This window comes from Entelurus aequoreus, linkage group LG01, assembly GCF_033978785.1.
Source record: "Entelurus aequoreus isolate RoL-2023_Sb linkage group LG01, RoL_Eaeq_v1.1, whole genome shotgun sequence".
NCBI classification, from domain to species: Eukaryota; Metazoa; Chordata; class Actinopteri; order Syngnathiformes; family Syngnathidae; genus Entelurus; species Entelurus aequoreus.
The window spans coordinates 62,839,385-62,858,251 of record NC_084731.1 but is presented as its reverse complement, the minus strand read 5'-3'; the positions used below and the strand labels follow the sequence as shown (position 1 = coordinate 62,858,251).

The window sequence follows — 18,867 nt, the reverse complement described above, 5'->3', positions numbered from 1 at the left end:
AATGGTAAATGGTAAATGGGTTACACTTGTATAGCGCTTTTCTACCTTCAAGGTACTCAAAGCGCTTTGACAGTATTTCCACATTTACCCATTCACACACACATTCACACACTGATGGCGGGAGCTGCCATGCAAGGCGCTAACCAGCAGCCATCAGGAGCAAGGGTGAAGTGTCTTGCTCAAGGACACGACGAGGTTGGTAGAAGGTGGGGATTGAACCAGGAACCCTCAAATTGCTGGCACGGCCACTCTCCCAACCGCGCCACGCCATTCCCACTTAATAACACGATGACAAAAAAACAATAACACTATAATAACAAAATGATAACACAATACCACAATAATAACCAGTGTTGGGACTAACGCGTTACTGTTACTGTAACGCCGTTAGTTTCGTCGGTAACTAGTAATCAAACGCGTTATTTTTTTATATTCAGTAACTCAGTTACCGTTACTACATGATGCGTTACTGCGTTATTTTACGTTATTTTTTATGTAGTATTAGCTTGAAACAGAAGATCTGAGTGTGTTTTGTGGCAGCGCTGCGGTGTCGTTCTTCTGAATCTCTTGTGTCACACAAAGGAGGCGCTCTGTGTGTGTGTGTCTGAGTGTGGGAAGGGGAGGGAGGGGAGGGGTGCGCGCAGCAGCATTCGTGAGGGAGGGGCAGAGACAGAGAGAGCGAGAGAGTTGTTAACACGCATGCGTCGCCAGGCTCAGCTTTTTATCGATAGATTTATCAGATTTAATTTTTTATTATCTATAGCAGGGGTGTCAAAAGTGTGCCCCGGAGGCCATTTGCAGCCCACAGCTAATGTTTTAAAGGCCCACAGCACTTTCTAAAAATAATATTAAAATAAACAAAAACATAACAAAAGTGAAATAAAAAAGCTTAAAGGTGAAATGTAATTTAGAAAACGTTACAATGTTGACTAATAAAACAAAGCTGTTTTTTCTTCTTTCAAACTGTCATTGCTCAAAACATAATATTGAATCAAAATCAATGTTATTATGAATTATAGTACACACTCTGTCAATTCTTTTATATACTCTTTATTTCTAGACTTCTAGAGTGTTTGATTATTACATCACTCTAAATGTATAAGAAATAAAGTTCACAAACATAAAGAGGGATCCTAGTGGGCCAGGCCAATATTTCCTTATCTCTAAACTAAAACTGGGGAAATGTGCTGTAGAGTGTTCTGGGCTTCAGACATGATTTTATTTCAGAATTCCTTGAGAGAAAAAATGCCTGGTTAGGCTTTGGTATGTAAAAATAAAGTTAAAGTACGTATTTCGTTTACAGCTATGTTGTTATTATGCTGTTTGTTACTTATGTATGTTATGTTGCAGCTATTTAAAATAGTTTTGGCAATTTGTTCTGGCCTGAAATAAATTGGCCCTTTGAAACATATCTTTGTCTTTGTGTGTTGTATGTAGAGCACATTGCTTAGCAGAGTTCAGTGATGCAAATGCATGTCAAGTTGATCAACACATTGTATTATTCTCCAGTGCAATAACAGTACTGAAATTCTAATAACACGATAACACAATTTTAACAATGATAACATAATCCTAACTCACTAACACAATGATAACACAATAACCTAATAACACAATGATAACACAATAACCTAATGATAACACAATGACAACACAATAACCTAATAACAACACAATAACCTAATGATAACAATAATAATACAATAACCTAATGATAATACAATGACAGCACAAGATAACACAATAACCTAATAACAAAATAACCTAATGATAACAAAATAACCTAATGATAACACAACACAATGATAACACCATCACCTAATGATAACACAATGACAGCAAATGATAACACAATACCCTAATGACAACACAATACCCTAATGACAACACAATGATAACATAATAACCTAGTGGTAACACAATGATAACACAATAACCTAATTATAACACAATGATAACACAATAACCTAATGATCACATGATGATAACACAATAACCTAATGACAACACAATGATAACACAATAACCTAATGATAACACAATAACCTGAAGATAACACAATAACCTAATGATAACACAATGATAACAAAATAACCTGAAGATAACACAATGATAACACAATAACTTAATGATAACACAATGATAACACAATAACCTAATGACAACACAATGATAACACAATAACCTAATGACAACACAATGATAACACAATAACCTAATGACAACACAATGATAACACAATAACCTAATGATAACACAATAACTTAATAACACAATAACTTAATAACACAATGATCACACAATAACCTAATGATAACACAATCATAACAATAACCTAATGACAACACAATGATAACACAATAACCTAATGATAACACAATAACCTAATGATGACACAATGATCACACAATAACACAATAACAACACACTGATAAGACAATAATCTAATGATAACACAATGATAATGATAAATAATAAATGATAAATGGGTTATACTTGCATAGCGCTTTTCTACCTTCAAGGTAATCAAAGCGCTTTTGACAGTATTTCCACATTCACCCATTCACACACACATTCACACACTGATGGCGGGAGCTGCCATGCAAGGCGCTAACCAGCACCCATCAGGAGCAAGGGTGAAGTGTCTTGCCCAAGGACACAACGGACGTGACTAGGATGGTAGAAGGTGGGGATTGAACCCCAGTAACCAGCAACCCTCCGATTGCTGGCACGGCCACTCTACCAACTTCGCCACGCCGATAACACAATAACCTGAAGATAACACAATGATAACACAATAACTTAATGATAACACAATGATAACACAATAACCTAATGACAACACAATGATAACACAATAACCTAATGACAACACAATGATAACACAATAACCTAATGACAACACAATGATAACACAATAACCTAATGATAACACAATAACTTAATAACACAATAACCTAATGATAACACAATCATAACAATAACCTAATGACAACACAATGATAACACAATAACCTAATGATAACACAATAACCTAATGATGACACAATGATCACACAATAACACAATAACAACACACTGATAAGACAATAATCTAATGATAACACAATGATAATGATAAATAATAAATGATAAATGGGTTATACTTGCATAGCGCTTTTCTACCTTCAAGGTAATCAAAGCGCTTTTGACAGTATTTCCACATTCACCCATTCACACACACATTCACACACTGATGGCGGGAGCTGCCATGCAAGGCGCTAACCAGCACCCATCAGGAGCAAGGGTGAAGTGTCTTGCCCAAGGACACAACGGACGTGACTAGGATGGTAGAAGGTGGGGATTGAACCCCAGTAACCAGCAACCCTCCGATTGCTGGCACGGCCACTCTACCAACTTCGCCACGCCGATAACACAATAACCTAATGATAACACAATGATAACACAATAAACGAATGGTAACACAATGATAACATAATGATAACACAACGATACACACCTCCAAAGCCCAAATGTGATCTGGTCCTTGTGGGCTCTCCGCAGCCGTCCCACCACCAGCTTCACCTGGTTTGTCAACCCCATGAAGACCTTCATCTTCCTCATCTGGAAGAAGTTCAAGAAGTTCATCCTGACCTTGGTCCTCCTGGCTGTGTTGGCGCTCTTCCTGGGCCTGCTGGTCTACTCGCTGCCTCAGCAGATCAGCGCCCTCATCATCCGAGGATGAAGATGCTCTCCAACCATTCAAGTCCATTTTTCATACACTTTGCTGAAGTTTGCACAAACATAACAAATAAATGCCACAGATGTTTAAGTGTAATAATCTTTATTCATGCTGGATTTGTCTGGCAGTCATAGACCAACAGGAAATGGTCTCAGTGTCCATGTAGACCAGGAGTGTCATACATACATACATACACATATACACATATATATATATATATATATATATATATATATATATATATATATATATATATAACTTGAATACACCTCACCGTGATGCTTGGACACGTCATCAGTGATAAACCCGGGGGTCATAGGGTATATTATATATATATATATATATATATATATATATATATATATATATATATATATATATATATATATATATATATATATATATATATATATATATATATATATATATATATATATATATTAAGGGTGTGGGAAAAAATTGATTCGAATCGCGATTCTCACGTTGTGCGATTCAGAATCGATTCTCTTTTTTTTTTCAAACGATTTTTTTTTATTTATTTTTTTTATTAATCAATCCAACAAAACAATACACAGCAATACCATAACAATGCAAGCCAGTGAATAAAAATGGGTTTTAAGAAGGGTCCTAAAAATAGCCAAAGAAGGGGCCTGTCTCACATGGAGTGGAAGATCATTCCAGAGTTTGGGGCCCGCAACAGAGAAGGCTCTGTCCCCCCTGAGCTTACGCTTGGATTTGGGTACCTACAGGATCAGCTGATCAGCTGACCTGAGGGACCGGGTGGGGGCATAGAGGTGGAGCAGCTCAGAGAGGTAAGGTGGGGCAAGACCATGTAAGGATTTAAAAACAAGTAAAATAATTTTAAAATGGACTCTAAAAGACACAGGCAGCCAGTGGAGGGAGGCTAAAACAGGAGTAATGGGCTCTCTTTTTCTTGTGTTTGTTAAAAGTCGGGCAGCTGCATTTTGGACCAGCTGCAGACGTGAGAGGGAGGACTGACTAATTCCAAAATATAAAGCGTTACAGTAATCCAGCCGAGATGTAATAAAGGCATGGATTACTGTCTCAAACTGTTGCCTATAAAGAAGGTTTTTAACCTTAGCCAGCTGACGTAAATAAAAAAAAAGCTGGCTTTCACCACTGTGCCAATCTGAATCCAAAAGTAGTGAAACAAAAATTGATATTATCAACAACAGTATCAATATTAGTTACAATTTCAACATAGCAGTGATTAAAAATCCCTCATTGACATTATCATTAGACATTTATAAAAAAAAAAAAAAAGAAGAACAATAGTGTCACAGTGGCTTACACTTGCATCGCATCTCATAAGCTTGACAACACACTGTGTCCAATATTTTCACAAAGATAAAATAAGTCATATTTTTGGTTCATTTAATAGTTAAAACAAATGTACATTATTGCAATCATTTGATAAAACATTGTCCTTTACAATTATAAAAGCTTTTTACAAAAATCTACTACTCTGCTTGCATGTCAGCAGACTGGGGTAGATCCTGCTGAAATTATATATGTATTGAATGAATAGAGAATTATTTTGAATCAGGAAAAAATCGTTTTTGAATCGAGAATCGTGTTGAATTGAAAAAAAAAAAAATCGACTTTGAATCGAATCGTGACCCCAAGAATCGTTATATATATATATATATATATATATATATATATATATATATATATATATATATATATATATATATATATATATATATATATATATATATGTCTTAATTAGATTATCCAAAAAATAGTGCTCGATACCGTGGTAGAGCGTAATATGTATGTGTGGGAAAAAATCACAAGACTATTTCCTCTCTACAGGCCTGTTTCATGAGGGATTTCCTCAATCCTGAGGATTGAGGAAATCCCTCATGAAACAGGCCTGTAGAGATGAAATAGTCTTGTGATTTTTTCCCACACATACATATATATATATATATATAGTGGTTCCTCTCTTTAAGAAGGGGAACCGGAGGGTGTGTTCCAACTATCGTGGGATCACACTCCTCAGCCTTCCCGGTAAGGTCTATTCAGGTGTACAGGAGAGGAGGCTAAGCCGGATAGTCGAACCTCGGATTCAGGAGGAACAGTGTGGTTTTCGTCCTGGTCGTGGAACTGTGGACCAGCTCTATACTCTCGGCAGGGTCCTGGAGGGTGCATGGGAGTTTGCCCAACCAGTCTACATGTGTTTTGTGGACTTGGAGAAGGCATTCGACCTTGTCCCTTGGGAAGTCCTGTGGGGAGTGCTTAGAGAGTATGGGGTATCGGACTGTCTGATTGTGGCGGTCCGCTCCCTGTATAATCAGTGTCAGAGCTTGGTCCGCATTTCCGGCAGTAAGTCGGACACGTTACCAGTGATGGTTGGACTCCGCCAAGGCTGCCCTTTGTCACCGATTCTGTTCATAACTTTTATGGACAGAATTTCTAGGCGCAGTCAGGGCGTTGAGGCAGGCCTGGCCCTAACCAATCTTGCGCCCTAGGCAAGATTTTAGGTGCCCCCCCCCCCCCCCCCACATCGGCAGTGAAGTGTATATACTCACAAGAAACCGAATAGCTTTGTCTTTGACCTTTTTTTTTACTTAAAGAAAGCAAATTAACATATTATATGAGAATGTTATGTTATGATTATCTTTAACCGAATCACAGCAATGCTCAAATTAAAAAACAGCATTCCCTCTCATGTGATATTGCTTAATTAACATTAATGATGTGCACTTTAACAACTAGGCTTACAACTATACCTAATATATAAAGGGGTGAAAAAGTGACTATTACCTGCAGGGCAAACATTAGCTAACCAGAAGGCAATAACAATGTAAACAGAAAACACCTGCTTAAAAGATCTAATACAAATGTCCCTGAGGAATGTAAGGTGGGAGTACTGTAATTACCTAACGTTACATTATTATTTTCCATAACAATTTAGCCCCCTCCACAATATTAACCCGACGTTAAAACAGAACTAGCTATTTATTGATTAGCAATTGCCGAATCATGTAACATTAGCTTAATGCTAAAAAGCCAGGTTACTATCACATTCTGTAACAGACAAATAATTTCATGTAGGCTAACGTTACCTACCTGCTACCTCTTTCTTTTTCTCGTTTCTCCTCTTCTTTTCTCTTTTTTCTTCCCTGGGCACCTGACAGTTTTGGCCGTTTTGACATCTTGTGTTGATTTTTTGATGTGGTGACGTCCAAAAAGAGTCATGATACGGGAAGGGAGGGGGCGCACCGTGCCGGGGGAGGGGGGGCGTAATGTTGTAACAAATAATATTTCTATTAAATAGGCTTTACTTTACATTTTAATTAACGTGGGATTATTTTATGTATTTAGAAATAATAGTACCAACTTTTTTTTTTTTCCTCCAACATTTGTGGCACTGGCGTGGCGCCCCCTGATGGACGGCGCCCTTAGCATTTGCCTATACGGCCTATGCCACGGGCCGGCCCTGCGTTGAGGGGATCCGGTTTGGTGGCTGCAGGATTAGGTCTCTGCTTTTTGCAGATGATGTGGTCCTGATGGCTTCAACTGGCCAAAATCTTCAGCTCTCACTGGATCGGTTCGCAGCCGAGTGTGAAGCGACTGGGATGAGAACCAGCACCTCCAAGTCCGAGTCCATAGTTCTCGCCCGGAAAAGGGTGGAGTGCCATCTCCGGGTTGGGGAAGAGACCCTGCCCCAAGTGGAGGAGTTCAAGTACCTCGGAGTCTTGTTCACGAGTGAGGGAAGAGTGGATCGTGAGATCGACAGGCGGATCAGTGCGGCGTCTTCAGTAATGCGGACGCTGTAACGATCCGTTGTGGTGAAGAAGGAGCTGAGCAGGAAGGCAAAGCTCTCAAATTACCGGTCGATCTACGTTCCCATCCTCACCTATGGTCATGAGCTTTGGGTTATGACCGAAAGGACAAGATCACGAGTACAAGCGGCCGAAATGATTTTCCTCCGCCGGGTGGCGGGGCTCTCCCTTAGAGATAGGGGGAGAAGCTCTGCCATCCGGGGGGAGCTCAAAGAAAAGCCGCTGCTGCTCCACATCGAGAGGAGCCAGATGAGGTGGTTCGGGCATCTGGTCAGGATGCCACCCGAACGCCTCCCTAGGGAGGTGTTTAGGGCACATCGGACCGGTAGCTGGACGAAGTGGCTGGGGAGAGGAAAGTCTGGGCTTCCCTGCTGCCCCCGCGACCCGACCTCGGATAAGCGGAAGAAGATGGAGGGATAGAGATTATATATATATATATATATATATATATATATATATATATATATATATATATATATATATATATATATATATATATACACACACACACACACACACACACACACACACACACACACACACACACACACACACACACACACACACACACACACACACACACACACACACACACACACACACACACACACACACACACACACTCAAAAGTTTGGGGTCACATTGAAATGTCCTTATTTTTGAAGGAAAAGCACTGTACTTTTCAATGAAGATAACTTTAAACTAGTCTTAACTTTAAAGAAATACACTATACATTGCTAATGTGGTAAATGACTATTCTAGCTGCAAATGTCTGGTTTTTGGTGCAATATCTACATATGTGTATAGAGGCCCATTTCCAGCAACTATCACTCCAGTGTTCTAATGGTACAATGTGTTTGCTCATTGGCTCAGAAGGCTAATTGATGATTAGAAAACCCTTGTGCAATCATGTTCACACATCTGAAAACAGTTTAGCTCGTTACAGAAGCTACAAAACTGACCTTCCTTTGAGCAGATAGAGTTTCTGGAGCATCACATTTGTGGGGTCAATTAAACGCTCAAAATGGCCAGAAAAAGAGAACTTTCATCTGAAACTCGACAGTCTATTCTTGTTCTTAGAAATGAAGGCTATTCCACAAAATTGTTTGGGTGACCCCAAACTTTTGAACGGTAGTGTATATATATATATATATATATATATATATATATATATATATATATATATATATATATATATATATATATATATATATAGATATATAGATATATAGATAGATACACATACACACATACATACATACATACATATATATAGTATATGTCAAGGCGTGGACTTTGACGTGGTTTGTTTTCCCATGGTGCAAAGGATTTGGACCGGACATGGCGTACATATTTAATTTTAACACTCAAAAAAGGAACAAACAAAAGGCGCTGACAGTGGAGGCACACAACTTAACACAGGGAACAAAAACTTGGACTATGCATAACTATGAACATGGCAAAACAAAATACACTAACTGTGGCATAAATAAACACAACTTACTTGCGGAGGCAAAGAGCAGCATGAACGACGGTATCAAGAGTGTCAGGGGTATATCGAGAGTGTGATGTCGCCAGGCTGATTGCCTGGCAACTACGGGCTTAAATAGTGAAGACATGATTAAAATCAGGTGCGTGAGTCGTGAGGACAGGTGAAGACTAATAGGTTGCTATGGTGACAAAACAAACAAGAGTGTACAATGAGTCCAAACGTGGAACAGGTGAAACTAATGGGTAACCATGGAAACAAGACAAGGGAGTGAAAAAGCAGGAACTAAAAAGAGTCCAAAAACCAAGCAGAACATAACTTAAACAAAACATGATCCCAGACATATATATATATATATATATATATATATATATATATATATATATATATATATATATATATATATATATATATATATATATATATATATATAAATAATTTTACACACACTGTAAAAAGAAAATTAAATTTAACTGTAAAAAACTAGCAACTCACCAGAATGTTACTGCAAAATATACAGTGTTTTTTTAAAAGCAGTATTTTTTACACATTACAATAACTGGAGAAACAGTACCACTTTTTTTTTTATCACTAAAAACAAAACAGACCGCTTAGATGCCTGTGTGTGTGTGTGTGTGTGTGTGTGTGTGTGTGTGTGTGTGTGCGTGCGTGCGTGCGTGCGTGCGCGCGTGTGTGTGTGCATTTTCTGAATTTTACTGTTTTCAACATATTACTGTAAATGGAAAAACGGTACCTCTGTTTTTTTTGTTTTTTTTATCCCGGCAACCGATTTTGCCAGTCCTTGACCGTATAAAAATGTGGTACTGTATTCTGTAAAAGCAGTAAAAACTGGCAGACATAATTTTACGGTAAAAAAAAACAGTGGTAGAGTTTTTTCAATTTACAGCAATGTGCTGTAAAAACCTTTTGTATATTTTACTGTCATTGCTACAGTGTGCAATTTGATGGATAAGTCAAGCAGATTTTGAAATGTTTATTTTGTTTTGACAAATGTGTTCAGAATGTATATTTGACGGTACATATATTGTTTCTGTCAAATGGAAAAGCAGATACATATTTAAGAAAAGATAAGGTACTTTATCGACGCATATTTATGGGCCACATAAAATGACGTGGCGGCCCATATTTGGCCCCTGGGCCTTGAGTTTGACTGTTGGACACCTGTGATGGAGGTGGTAAAAACTGTAATAATAATTTATGACTGGACTTGTTGTTCAAGTATAGAGGGATGGCTAGAAGGTGACGTCACAGAGTGTCGATCTAGGTGGTCTGTGCGAGACACAGCCCCACTGCTGTGCACTGCGCACGCGCAGCAGCATGCGGTTGTAGTAAAGCAGGAAGACGATATTGATCAATCATTTATGAAGTATAGAAATATCGGACAGGAAGAAGATGAGTCTCCGTGATGCTGCCGTCGGTGAGTCCACACTTGACCGGCTCTCTTGGCTCCTCTGAAGCCGCTTCCGGAGTGCCGAGCACGGCTTGCCTGCCCGCGGTCCTCCGCTCTTTGTCGGCGGCTTCGACATCTGGGCGGCGCTCGGCCGGTTCTCTCCCGAACATTGGCTCCTTAGTTCCCCGCAATTATCCTGCCTTGGCTTTTTCTGGAAACGTTCTCGCGGACTGAGGCGTCTTTTGTTGCGAGACAAAAGCTGGCCACGTCACAATTATCGCGTTCATCGGCATCGATTTGAGATCACCTGCTGAGTGCGGCATGTCGTCCATCTGGTGCCGGCCCCGGGTCTGACGGGACTTCCCGGCCGGGCCTTTGTTCCCGCTTCCGTCTCGATTCTGATCCTGGTCCGGCTGCCTGGGAGGAGCCATGCCGGAGTGTGTGTCCGTGTCCGAGTTCGTGGAGGAGGTTCTGGAGGACTGGAGCTCGCCCACCACCTCCTCGTTCACGTCCAAGATGGGCGGATGCAGGAACACCGTCTCCCTGCTGGAGGAGGTCAGTGCAAGGGAAGGGTCCCGTCTGGTCCACAGTCTGGTCTACAGTCTGGTCTACAGTCTGGTCCATAGTCTGCTGTCATGATGTTCTGGAACACAACTTTGCTCCAACATAAGTGGACTCAAGTGGTTCAAGAACCAATAATAGGTGTTCTCCTGTTGCATCATTTTACATGGACCGCCACATCATTTTACATGGCCCGCCACATCATTTTATATGGCCTGCCACATCATTTTATATGGCCTGCTACTTCATTTTACATGGCCTGCCACTTCATTTTATATGGCCTGCCACTTCATTTTATATGGTCCGCCACATCATTTTATAAGGCCCGCCACATCATTTTACATGGCCCGCCACATCATTTTACATGGCCCGCCACATCATTTTACATGGCCTGCCACATCATTTTATATGGTCCGCCACATCATTTTATAAGGCCCCCACAGATTTGTATATGGTTTGCCACATCATTTTACATGGCCTGCCACATCATTTTACATGGCCCCCCACATAATTTTACATGGCCCCCCACATAATTTTGTATGGTTCGCCACATCATTTTATATGGCCCGCCACATTATTTTACAAACGCCAAAACCAGTGAAGTTGTCACATTGTGTAAATGGTAAATAAAAACAGAATACAATGATTTGCAAATCCTTTTCAACTTATATTCAATTGAATAGACTGCAAAGACAAGATATTTAACGTTTGAACTAGAAAACGTTATTTTTTGCAAATATTGGCTCATTTGGAATTTGATGCCTGCAACATGTTTCAAAAAAGCTGGCACAGGTGCCACTAAAGACTGAGAAAGTTGAGAAATGCTCATCAAAGACTTATTTGGAACATCCCACAGGTGAAAAGGCTAATTGGGAACAAGTGGGTGCCATGATTGGGTATAAAAGCAGCTTCCATGAAATGCTCAGTCATTCACAAACAAGGATGGGGCGAGGGTCACCACTTTGTCAACAAATGCGTGAGAAAATTGTCCAAAGTTTAAGAACAACATTTCTCAACCAGCTATTGCAAGGAATTTAGGGATTTCACCATCTATGGTCAGTTATAGAATCTGGAGAAATCACTGCACGTAACATTGAATGCCCATGACCTTTGATCCCTCAGGCGGTACTGCATCAAAAAGCGACATCAGTGTGTAAAGGATATCACCACATGGGCTCAGGAACACTTCAGAAAACCACTGCCAGTAACTACAGTTGGTCGCTACATCTGTAAGTGCAAGTTAAATCTCTACTATGCAAAGCCATAGCCATTTATCAACAACACCCAGAAACGCCGCCGGCTTCGCTGGGCCCGAGCTCATCTAAGATGGACTGATGCAAAGTGGAAAAGTGGTCTGTGGTCTGACGAGTCCACATTTCAAATTGTTGTTGGAAACTGTGGATGTCGTGCCCTCCGGAACAAAGAGGAAAATAACCATCCAGATTGTTATAGGTGCAAAGTGTAAAAGCCAGCATCTGTGATGGTATGGGGGTGTATTAGTGCCCAAGGCTTGGGTAACTTACACATCTGTGAAGGCACCATTAATGCTGAAAGGTACATACAGGTTTTGGAGCAACATATGTTGCCATCCAAGCAACGTTCTTATGGACGCCCCTGCTTATTTCAGCAAGACAATGTCAAGCCGCGCGTTACATCAGCGTGGCTTCTTAATAAAAGAGTGCGGGTACTAGACTGGCCTGCCTGTAGTCCAGACCTGTCTCCCATTGAAAATGTTGAAGGATAAAATAGCAGAAGGGAGACTGTTGAACAACTTAAGCTGTACATCAAGCAATAATGGGAAATAATTCCACCTCAAAAATGTGTCTCCTCAGTTCCCAAACCTTGTTGTTGAGTGTTGTTAAAAGGAAAGGCCATGTAACACAGTGGTAAAAATGCCCCTGTGACAACTTTTTTGCAATGTGTTGCTGCCATTAAATTCTAAGTTAATGATTATTTGCACAAAAAAATTAAGTTTCTCAGTGTGAACATTAAATATCTTGTCTTTGCAGTCTATTCAATTGAATATAAGTTGATAAGGATTTGCAAATCATTGTATTCTGTTTTTATTTACCATTTACACAACGTGACAACTTCACTGGTTTTGTATATGGCCCGCCACTTAATTTTATGTACATAAATATTGACAGCCTTTGCCATGAAGCTGAAAAGTGAGTTCAGGTGCGTCCTGTTCCAACTGAACCTCCTTGAGATGTTCCTACAGCTTCATTGGACTCCATCTGTGGTCAATTCAGTTGAAAAATGAAAATTCAGTTGAAAAATGAATGTAATCCATTTTGGAACAAGGCTGTCACATAACAACATGTGGAACAAGTGAAGCGCTGTGAATACTTTCCACATGGACTGTCACTATACTAAACATGCAGACAACAAAGCAGGGTCTCTGGGAGGGTGTTGAGTCAGCAGGTGAACCACAGACGTGTGTGTGTTTGTGTGTGTGTGTGTGTGTTTGTGTGTGTATGTGTGTGTGTGTGTGTGTGTGTGTGTGTGTGTGTGTGTGTGTGTGTGTGTGTGTGTGTGTGCATTTTCAGGCCCTGGACAGCGACCGCTTTTTGTTGCAGAAGATGAAAAAAGCAGCTAAAGCCAAATACACATCAGGACAAGGTACACACACACACACACATACACACACACACACACACACACACACACACACACACACACACACACACACACACACACACACACACACACACACACACACACACACACACACACACACACACACACACACACACTTTAATGACGTGTGTGTCCATCAGAACACGTGTCCCACCTGGAGCAGTACATCCTGTCCATGGAGAAGCTGTCAATCAACTGTCACTCCAACGGCGAGTCTGAGGTTGGCTCCGCCTTCTGCCGTCTGGCCGACTTCTCCAAGGAGCTGGTCTCGCCTCTGAAGAACCTGGTGAGTCCTCTAGGCAAGGCAAGGCAAGGCAACCTTATTTGTATAGCGCTTTTCATACACAAGGCAGACTCAAAGTGCTTCACAGACAACAAAGTGAAATGAAAGAAAATTAAAGAAAATTAAAATGCAGACAATAAAAATAAAAACAGTGCAGACGTTAAAAGTTAAAAGATTAAAAGATTTAGCTGAAAGCTAAGGTGAACAAAAAAGTCTTCAGTCTAGTTTTAAAAGTAGTCAGAGTTGGGGAGAGTCTGACATCTTCAGGAAGTTTATTCCAGCTATTTGTTGCATAGTGACTGAATGATGCTCTCCCTTGATTTGAGTTTACTCTTGGAACCGCTAACAGATTGGTCTCAGAAGATCTTAGTGATCTAGAGGGCTTATATAGTGGGAGCATATCAGTAATATACTTCGGCCCTAGACCATGTAGTGATTTATATGTGAGCAGGGGGATTTTGAAATCAATTCTCTGATGTACAGGGAGCCAATGTAAGGATTTAAGGATTGGTGTAATGTGCTCACATTTTTTGGTCTTTGTTAGAACTCTAGCAGCAGCGTTCTGAACAAGCTGTAGCTGCCTGACAGTTTTTTTGGGAAGACCTGCAAGGAGACCATTACAATAGTCTAGCCTACTGGTAATAAAGGCATGTACAAGTTTTTCAAAGTCTTGGGCTGACATGAGCCCTCTAAGTCTTGTTACATTTTTGAGGTGATAGTAGGCCGATTTTGTTACTGATTTGATGTGACTGTCGAAATGTAAATCAGAATCTAAAATAACCCCAAGATTCCTGGCTTTATTTGAGGTTTTCAGGGACAGTGATTGAAGGTGTTGGATGACTTTAAACCTTTTTTTTTTTAGCACCAAAAACAATTATCTCAGTTTTATCTTCATTTAGTTGTAGGAAATTTTGGCACATCCAGTGTTTGACTTGCTCAATGCACTGGCACAGAAGATCTATGGGGCGATAGTCATTTGGTGATAGCGCTCTAGAACCTGGCACAGGTCTGAACGCTGGTCATGAAAAGTCTCCTGCATCCACGCTTGCTAGCACGCTCACCATACACCGCTGTTTCTAAACATAGGGCCAGGGCCCTTTGTTTGGCCTCCAGCGCCCCCCAATATACCCCCCAAAAATATTTGTTCCTCAGCTGTGATCTGTATGGGTACTCAGCTGTAATACACTTTTCCACCACTTGTGGCAGTGATGACAATATCAAACAAACAGAAGAAGTCTGGAAATAAAAATGTTTCTCAAGCAAAAAAATTACGATTAAGGTGGTGATTTTCACTTTTATTTTACTGACAGTTTAGTGAAGCGACATTTAATTATTAATGTACGTGATTCATTTTAGCACCACATTACTGTATGTCATTTGTAGGTCAGTATTTAGTTCCTTCTTATGCACTATATTTGATTAGTACTTATTTTTTTAATCAGCCTGACCTAAACCTAAGTTTATGTTCAATAAATAATAATATTTGTGTTGTTTTCATATAATTTAACAAGGTTGTCAGATTTAAGTAGGTTAGATATAATTATTCAATATGATTCAAGTCAAGAGTAAGATGATTAATTAATCATCAGTGTTAATATTTGAGTGGGTCCCGGGCCCTCTGTAGTGGAAAATTGCCATAGAACACAGGTGTCAAATTCAAGGTTGGGGGGCGGGTCTGGCCCGCCACATTATTTTATGTGGCCTTCAAAAGCCTGTAAAGAAAATAAAGCACTGAATGTATTTTTTATCTTGGTACTTTCAATTCTGAGAGAAAAATGTACTACTGTACATACAGTTGTCAGCACAAGGTGTGACCCCAGGATGCAGAGACAGAAAGTGGTGTGCAGGTCATAGAATGACATTTTTTACTTAAAGGGCAGTAGAAACAAATAAGGCAAGGAACGTAGTAATACTTGCACACTGACAAAACACTATTACATTACAGTTTTTCCTGCAAGTTGCCTACTGTCTCTGCATCTTGGGGTCAAACCTTGTGCTGACAACTTTATGTACAGTAGTACATTTTTCTCTCAGACTTTAAAATACTAAGATAAAAATGATGTACATAATTATACATTTACGGTATACGTACATACACTACCGTTCAAAAGTTTGAGGTCACCTAAACAATTTTGTGGAATAGCCTTCATTTCTAAGAACAAGAAAAGACTGTCGAGTTTCAGATGAAAGTTCTCTTTTTCTGGCCATTTTGAGCGTTTAATTGACCCCACAAATGTGATGCTCCAGAAACTCAATCTGCTCAAAGGAAGGTCAGTTTTGTAGCTTCTGTAACGAGCTAAACTGTTTTCAGATGTGTGAACATGATTGCACAAGGGTTTTCTAATCATCAATTAGCCTTCTGAGCCAATGAGCAAACACATTGTACCATTAGAACACTGGAGTGATAGTTGCTGGAAATGGGCCTCTATACACCTATGTAGATATTGCACCAAAAACCAGACATTTGCAGCTAGAATAGTCATTTACCACATTAGCAATGTATAGAGTGTATTTCTTTAAAGTTAAGACTAGTTTAAAGTTATCTTCATTGAAAAGTACAGTGCTTTTCCTTAAAAAATAAGGACATTTCAATGTGACCCCAAACTTTTGAACAGTAGTGTAGGTACATAATTATACATTTACGGTACACGTACATACATATGTACATAATTATACATTTACGGTACACCTACATGCATATGTACATAATTATACATGAAGTGGCATAAAACACTGAAAGTGATTGTTCCTATAACCCCTTTGTTCAAATGTTTGTTCCACTTGGGGCGCGGGCATCTTGTCTGACTCACACCATACACAGCCTTCCTTGTCACGTATTCTTCCTTTTCCCGCTATCCATCCAGTAATTCATACTGATCCAGCAGCGCGATTGTAGATTATTTATTTACAAAAATCAAGGAACAGAACAGAATACTCAGGAAACAAAATAAATGGTAGCCTAAAAAAAGCCGAGGTTTACAGACAGGTGAGGTCAAAGACGGTATGCTGGTGCCCGACTGCCAATCACGCGCCCAGCGCGCTCCTGCCCCTTATAGGCCTGCATGGAAACTTTTCACCACTTGCAAAGCGTGCACACTGGCATACACACATCAATCACTCAAAAATAATAAAATAAACATGGATTCAAATATGGCTCTCTATTAGGCTCCTACAATACATTTACACTATACTTACATACACATGTACATAATTATACATTTACAGTACATACATACATATGTACATTACTATACATTTACAGTACACGTAAATACATTTGTACATAATTATACATTTACAGTATATGTACATACATATGTACATAATTATACATTTACAGTACATACATATGTACATTACTATACATTTACAGTATACGTACATACATTTGTACATAATTATATATTTACGGTATACATACATACATTTGTACATAATTTTACATTTACGGTATAAGTACATACATATTTTTATAGTTATACATTTACGGTATAAGTACATACATATTAGGGGTGTGGGAAAAAATAAATTCGAATTCAAATCGCGATTCTCACGTTGTATGATTCAGTATCGATTCTCGTTTTTCAAAAATCGATTTTTATTTTAATTTTTTAATTTTTTAATTTTTTAATGAATCAATCCAACAAAATAATACAAAGCAATACCATAACAATGCAATCCAATTCCAAAACCAAACCCGACCCAGCAACACTCAGAACAGCAATAAACAGAGCAATTGAGAGGAGACACAAACACGACACAGAACAATCCAAAAGTAGTGAAACAAAAATGAATATTATCAACAACAGTATCAATATTAGTTACAATTTCAACATAGCAGTGATTAAAAATCCCTCATTGACATTATCATTAGACATTTATAAAAAAGAAAAAAAAGAACAATATTGTCACAGTGGCTTACATTTGCATCCCATCTCATAAGCTTGACAACACACTGTGTCCAATATTTTCACAAAGATAAAATGAGTCATATTTTTGGTTAATTTAATAGTTAAAACAAATTTACATTATTGCAATCAGTTGATAAAACAGTGTCCTTTACAATTATAAAAGCTTTTGACAAAAATCTACTACTCTGCTTGCATGTCAGCAGACTGGGGTAGATCCTGTTGAAATCCTATGTATTGAATGAATAGAGAATCCTTTTGAATCGGGAAAATATCGTTTTTGAATCGAGAATCGTGTTGAATCGAAAAAAAATAGATTTATAATCGAATCGTGACCCCAAGAATCGATATTGAATCGAATCATGGGACACCCAAAGATTTGCAGCCCTAATACATATGTATATAATTATAAATTTACAGTATTTTTACATAATTATACATGTACAGTATATGTACATACATATATACATAATTGTACATTTACAGTATACGTACATATTAGGGGTGTAACGGTACACAAAAATTTTGGTTCGGTACGTACCTGGGTTTAGAGGTCACGGTTCGGTTAATTTTCGGTACAGTAAGAAAACAACAAAATATAAATTTTTTGGTTATTTCTTTACCAAATTTGGAAACAATGGCATACCATACATATTCACACAGGGTCCATTGCCAGGGTTAATGTGGTCAACATATATAAAATAAAAACTAAATAAGATAAGGCTCAGAATGGTTTCTTAACAAAACCTTTCTACATATAAAGTGTTTTTTTGATTGATTGATTGAGACTTTTTTTAGTAGTTTGCAAAGTACAGTACATATGCCGTACAATTGACCACTAAATGGTAACACCCCAATACATTTTTCAACTTGTTTAAGTGGGGGTCCACGTTAATCAACATTAAACTGCCTCAAGTTGTTGCTCAGATTAAATAAAATGACAAAACTTTTCTTCTACATATAAGAAGTGCAACATTAAACAGTTTAAAGTCAACTCAGCCTCAGATTAACTCCCCCCCCCAGCCTGGCTAACTTGGCA

The 18,867-nt window shown here is 38.9% G+C and overlaps 2 protein-coding genes and 1 long non-coding RNA gene across 4 annotated transcripts in view; 2 read left to right on the top strand and 1 right to left on the bottom strand.

Annotated features, from left to right (window-relative positions):
* fer1l4 (fer-1 like family member 4) overlaps window positions 1–3,795 on the top strand; it is a 37,910-nt gene extending 34,115 nt beyond the window's left edge. Inside the window, exon 34 of the mRNA XM_062055892.1 lies at window positions 3,544–3,795. Coding sequence (XP_061911876.1) covers window positions 3,544–3,724 — 181 coding nt within the window. The 3' untranslated portion in view covers window positions 3,725–3,795. The remainder of the gene's footprint in view (window positions 1–3,543) is intronic.
* Window positions 1–18,867, bottom strand: part of LOC133655632 (uncharacterized) — a 157,701-nt gene that overhangs the window by 136,394 nt on the left and 2,440 nt on the right. The gene's annotated exons all lie outside the window — the stretch shown is intronic.
* Window positions 10,349–18,867, top strand: part of unm_sa1614 (un-named sa1614) — a 74,959-nt gene continuing 66,440 nt past the window's right edge. For both annotated transcript variants that reach the window (XM_062055953.1, XM_062055943.1), the window contains exons 1-3: window positions 10,349–10,991; window positions 13,547–13,619; window positions 13,778–13,923. In XM_062055953.1, coding sequence (XP_061911937.1) covers window positions 10,866–10,991; window positions 13,547–13,619; window positions 13,778–13,923 — 345 coding nt within the window. In that variant the 5' untranslated portion in view covers window positions 10,349–10,865. The remainder of the gene's footprint in view (window positions 10,992–13,546; window positions 13,620–13,777; window positions 13,924–18,867) is intronic.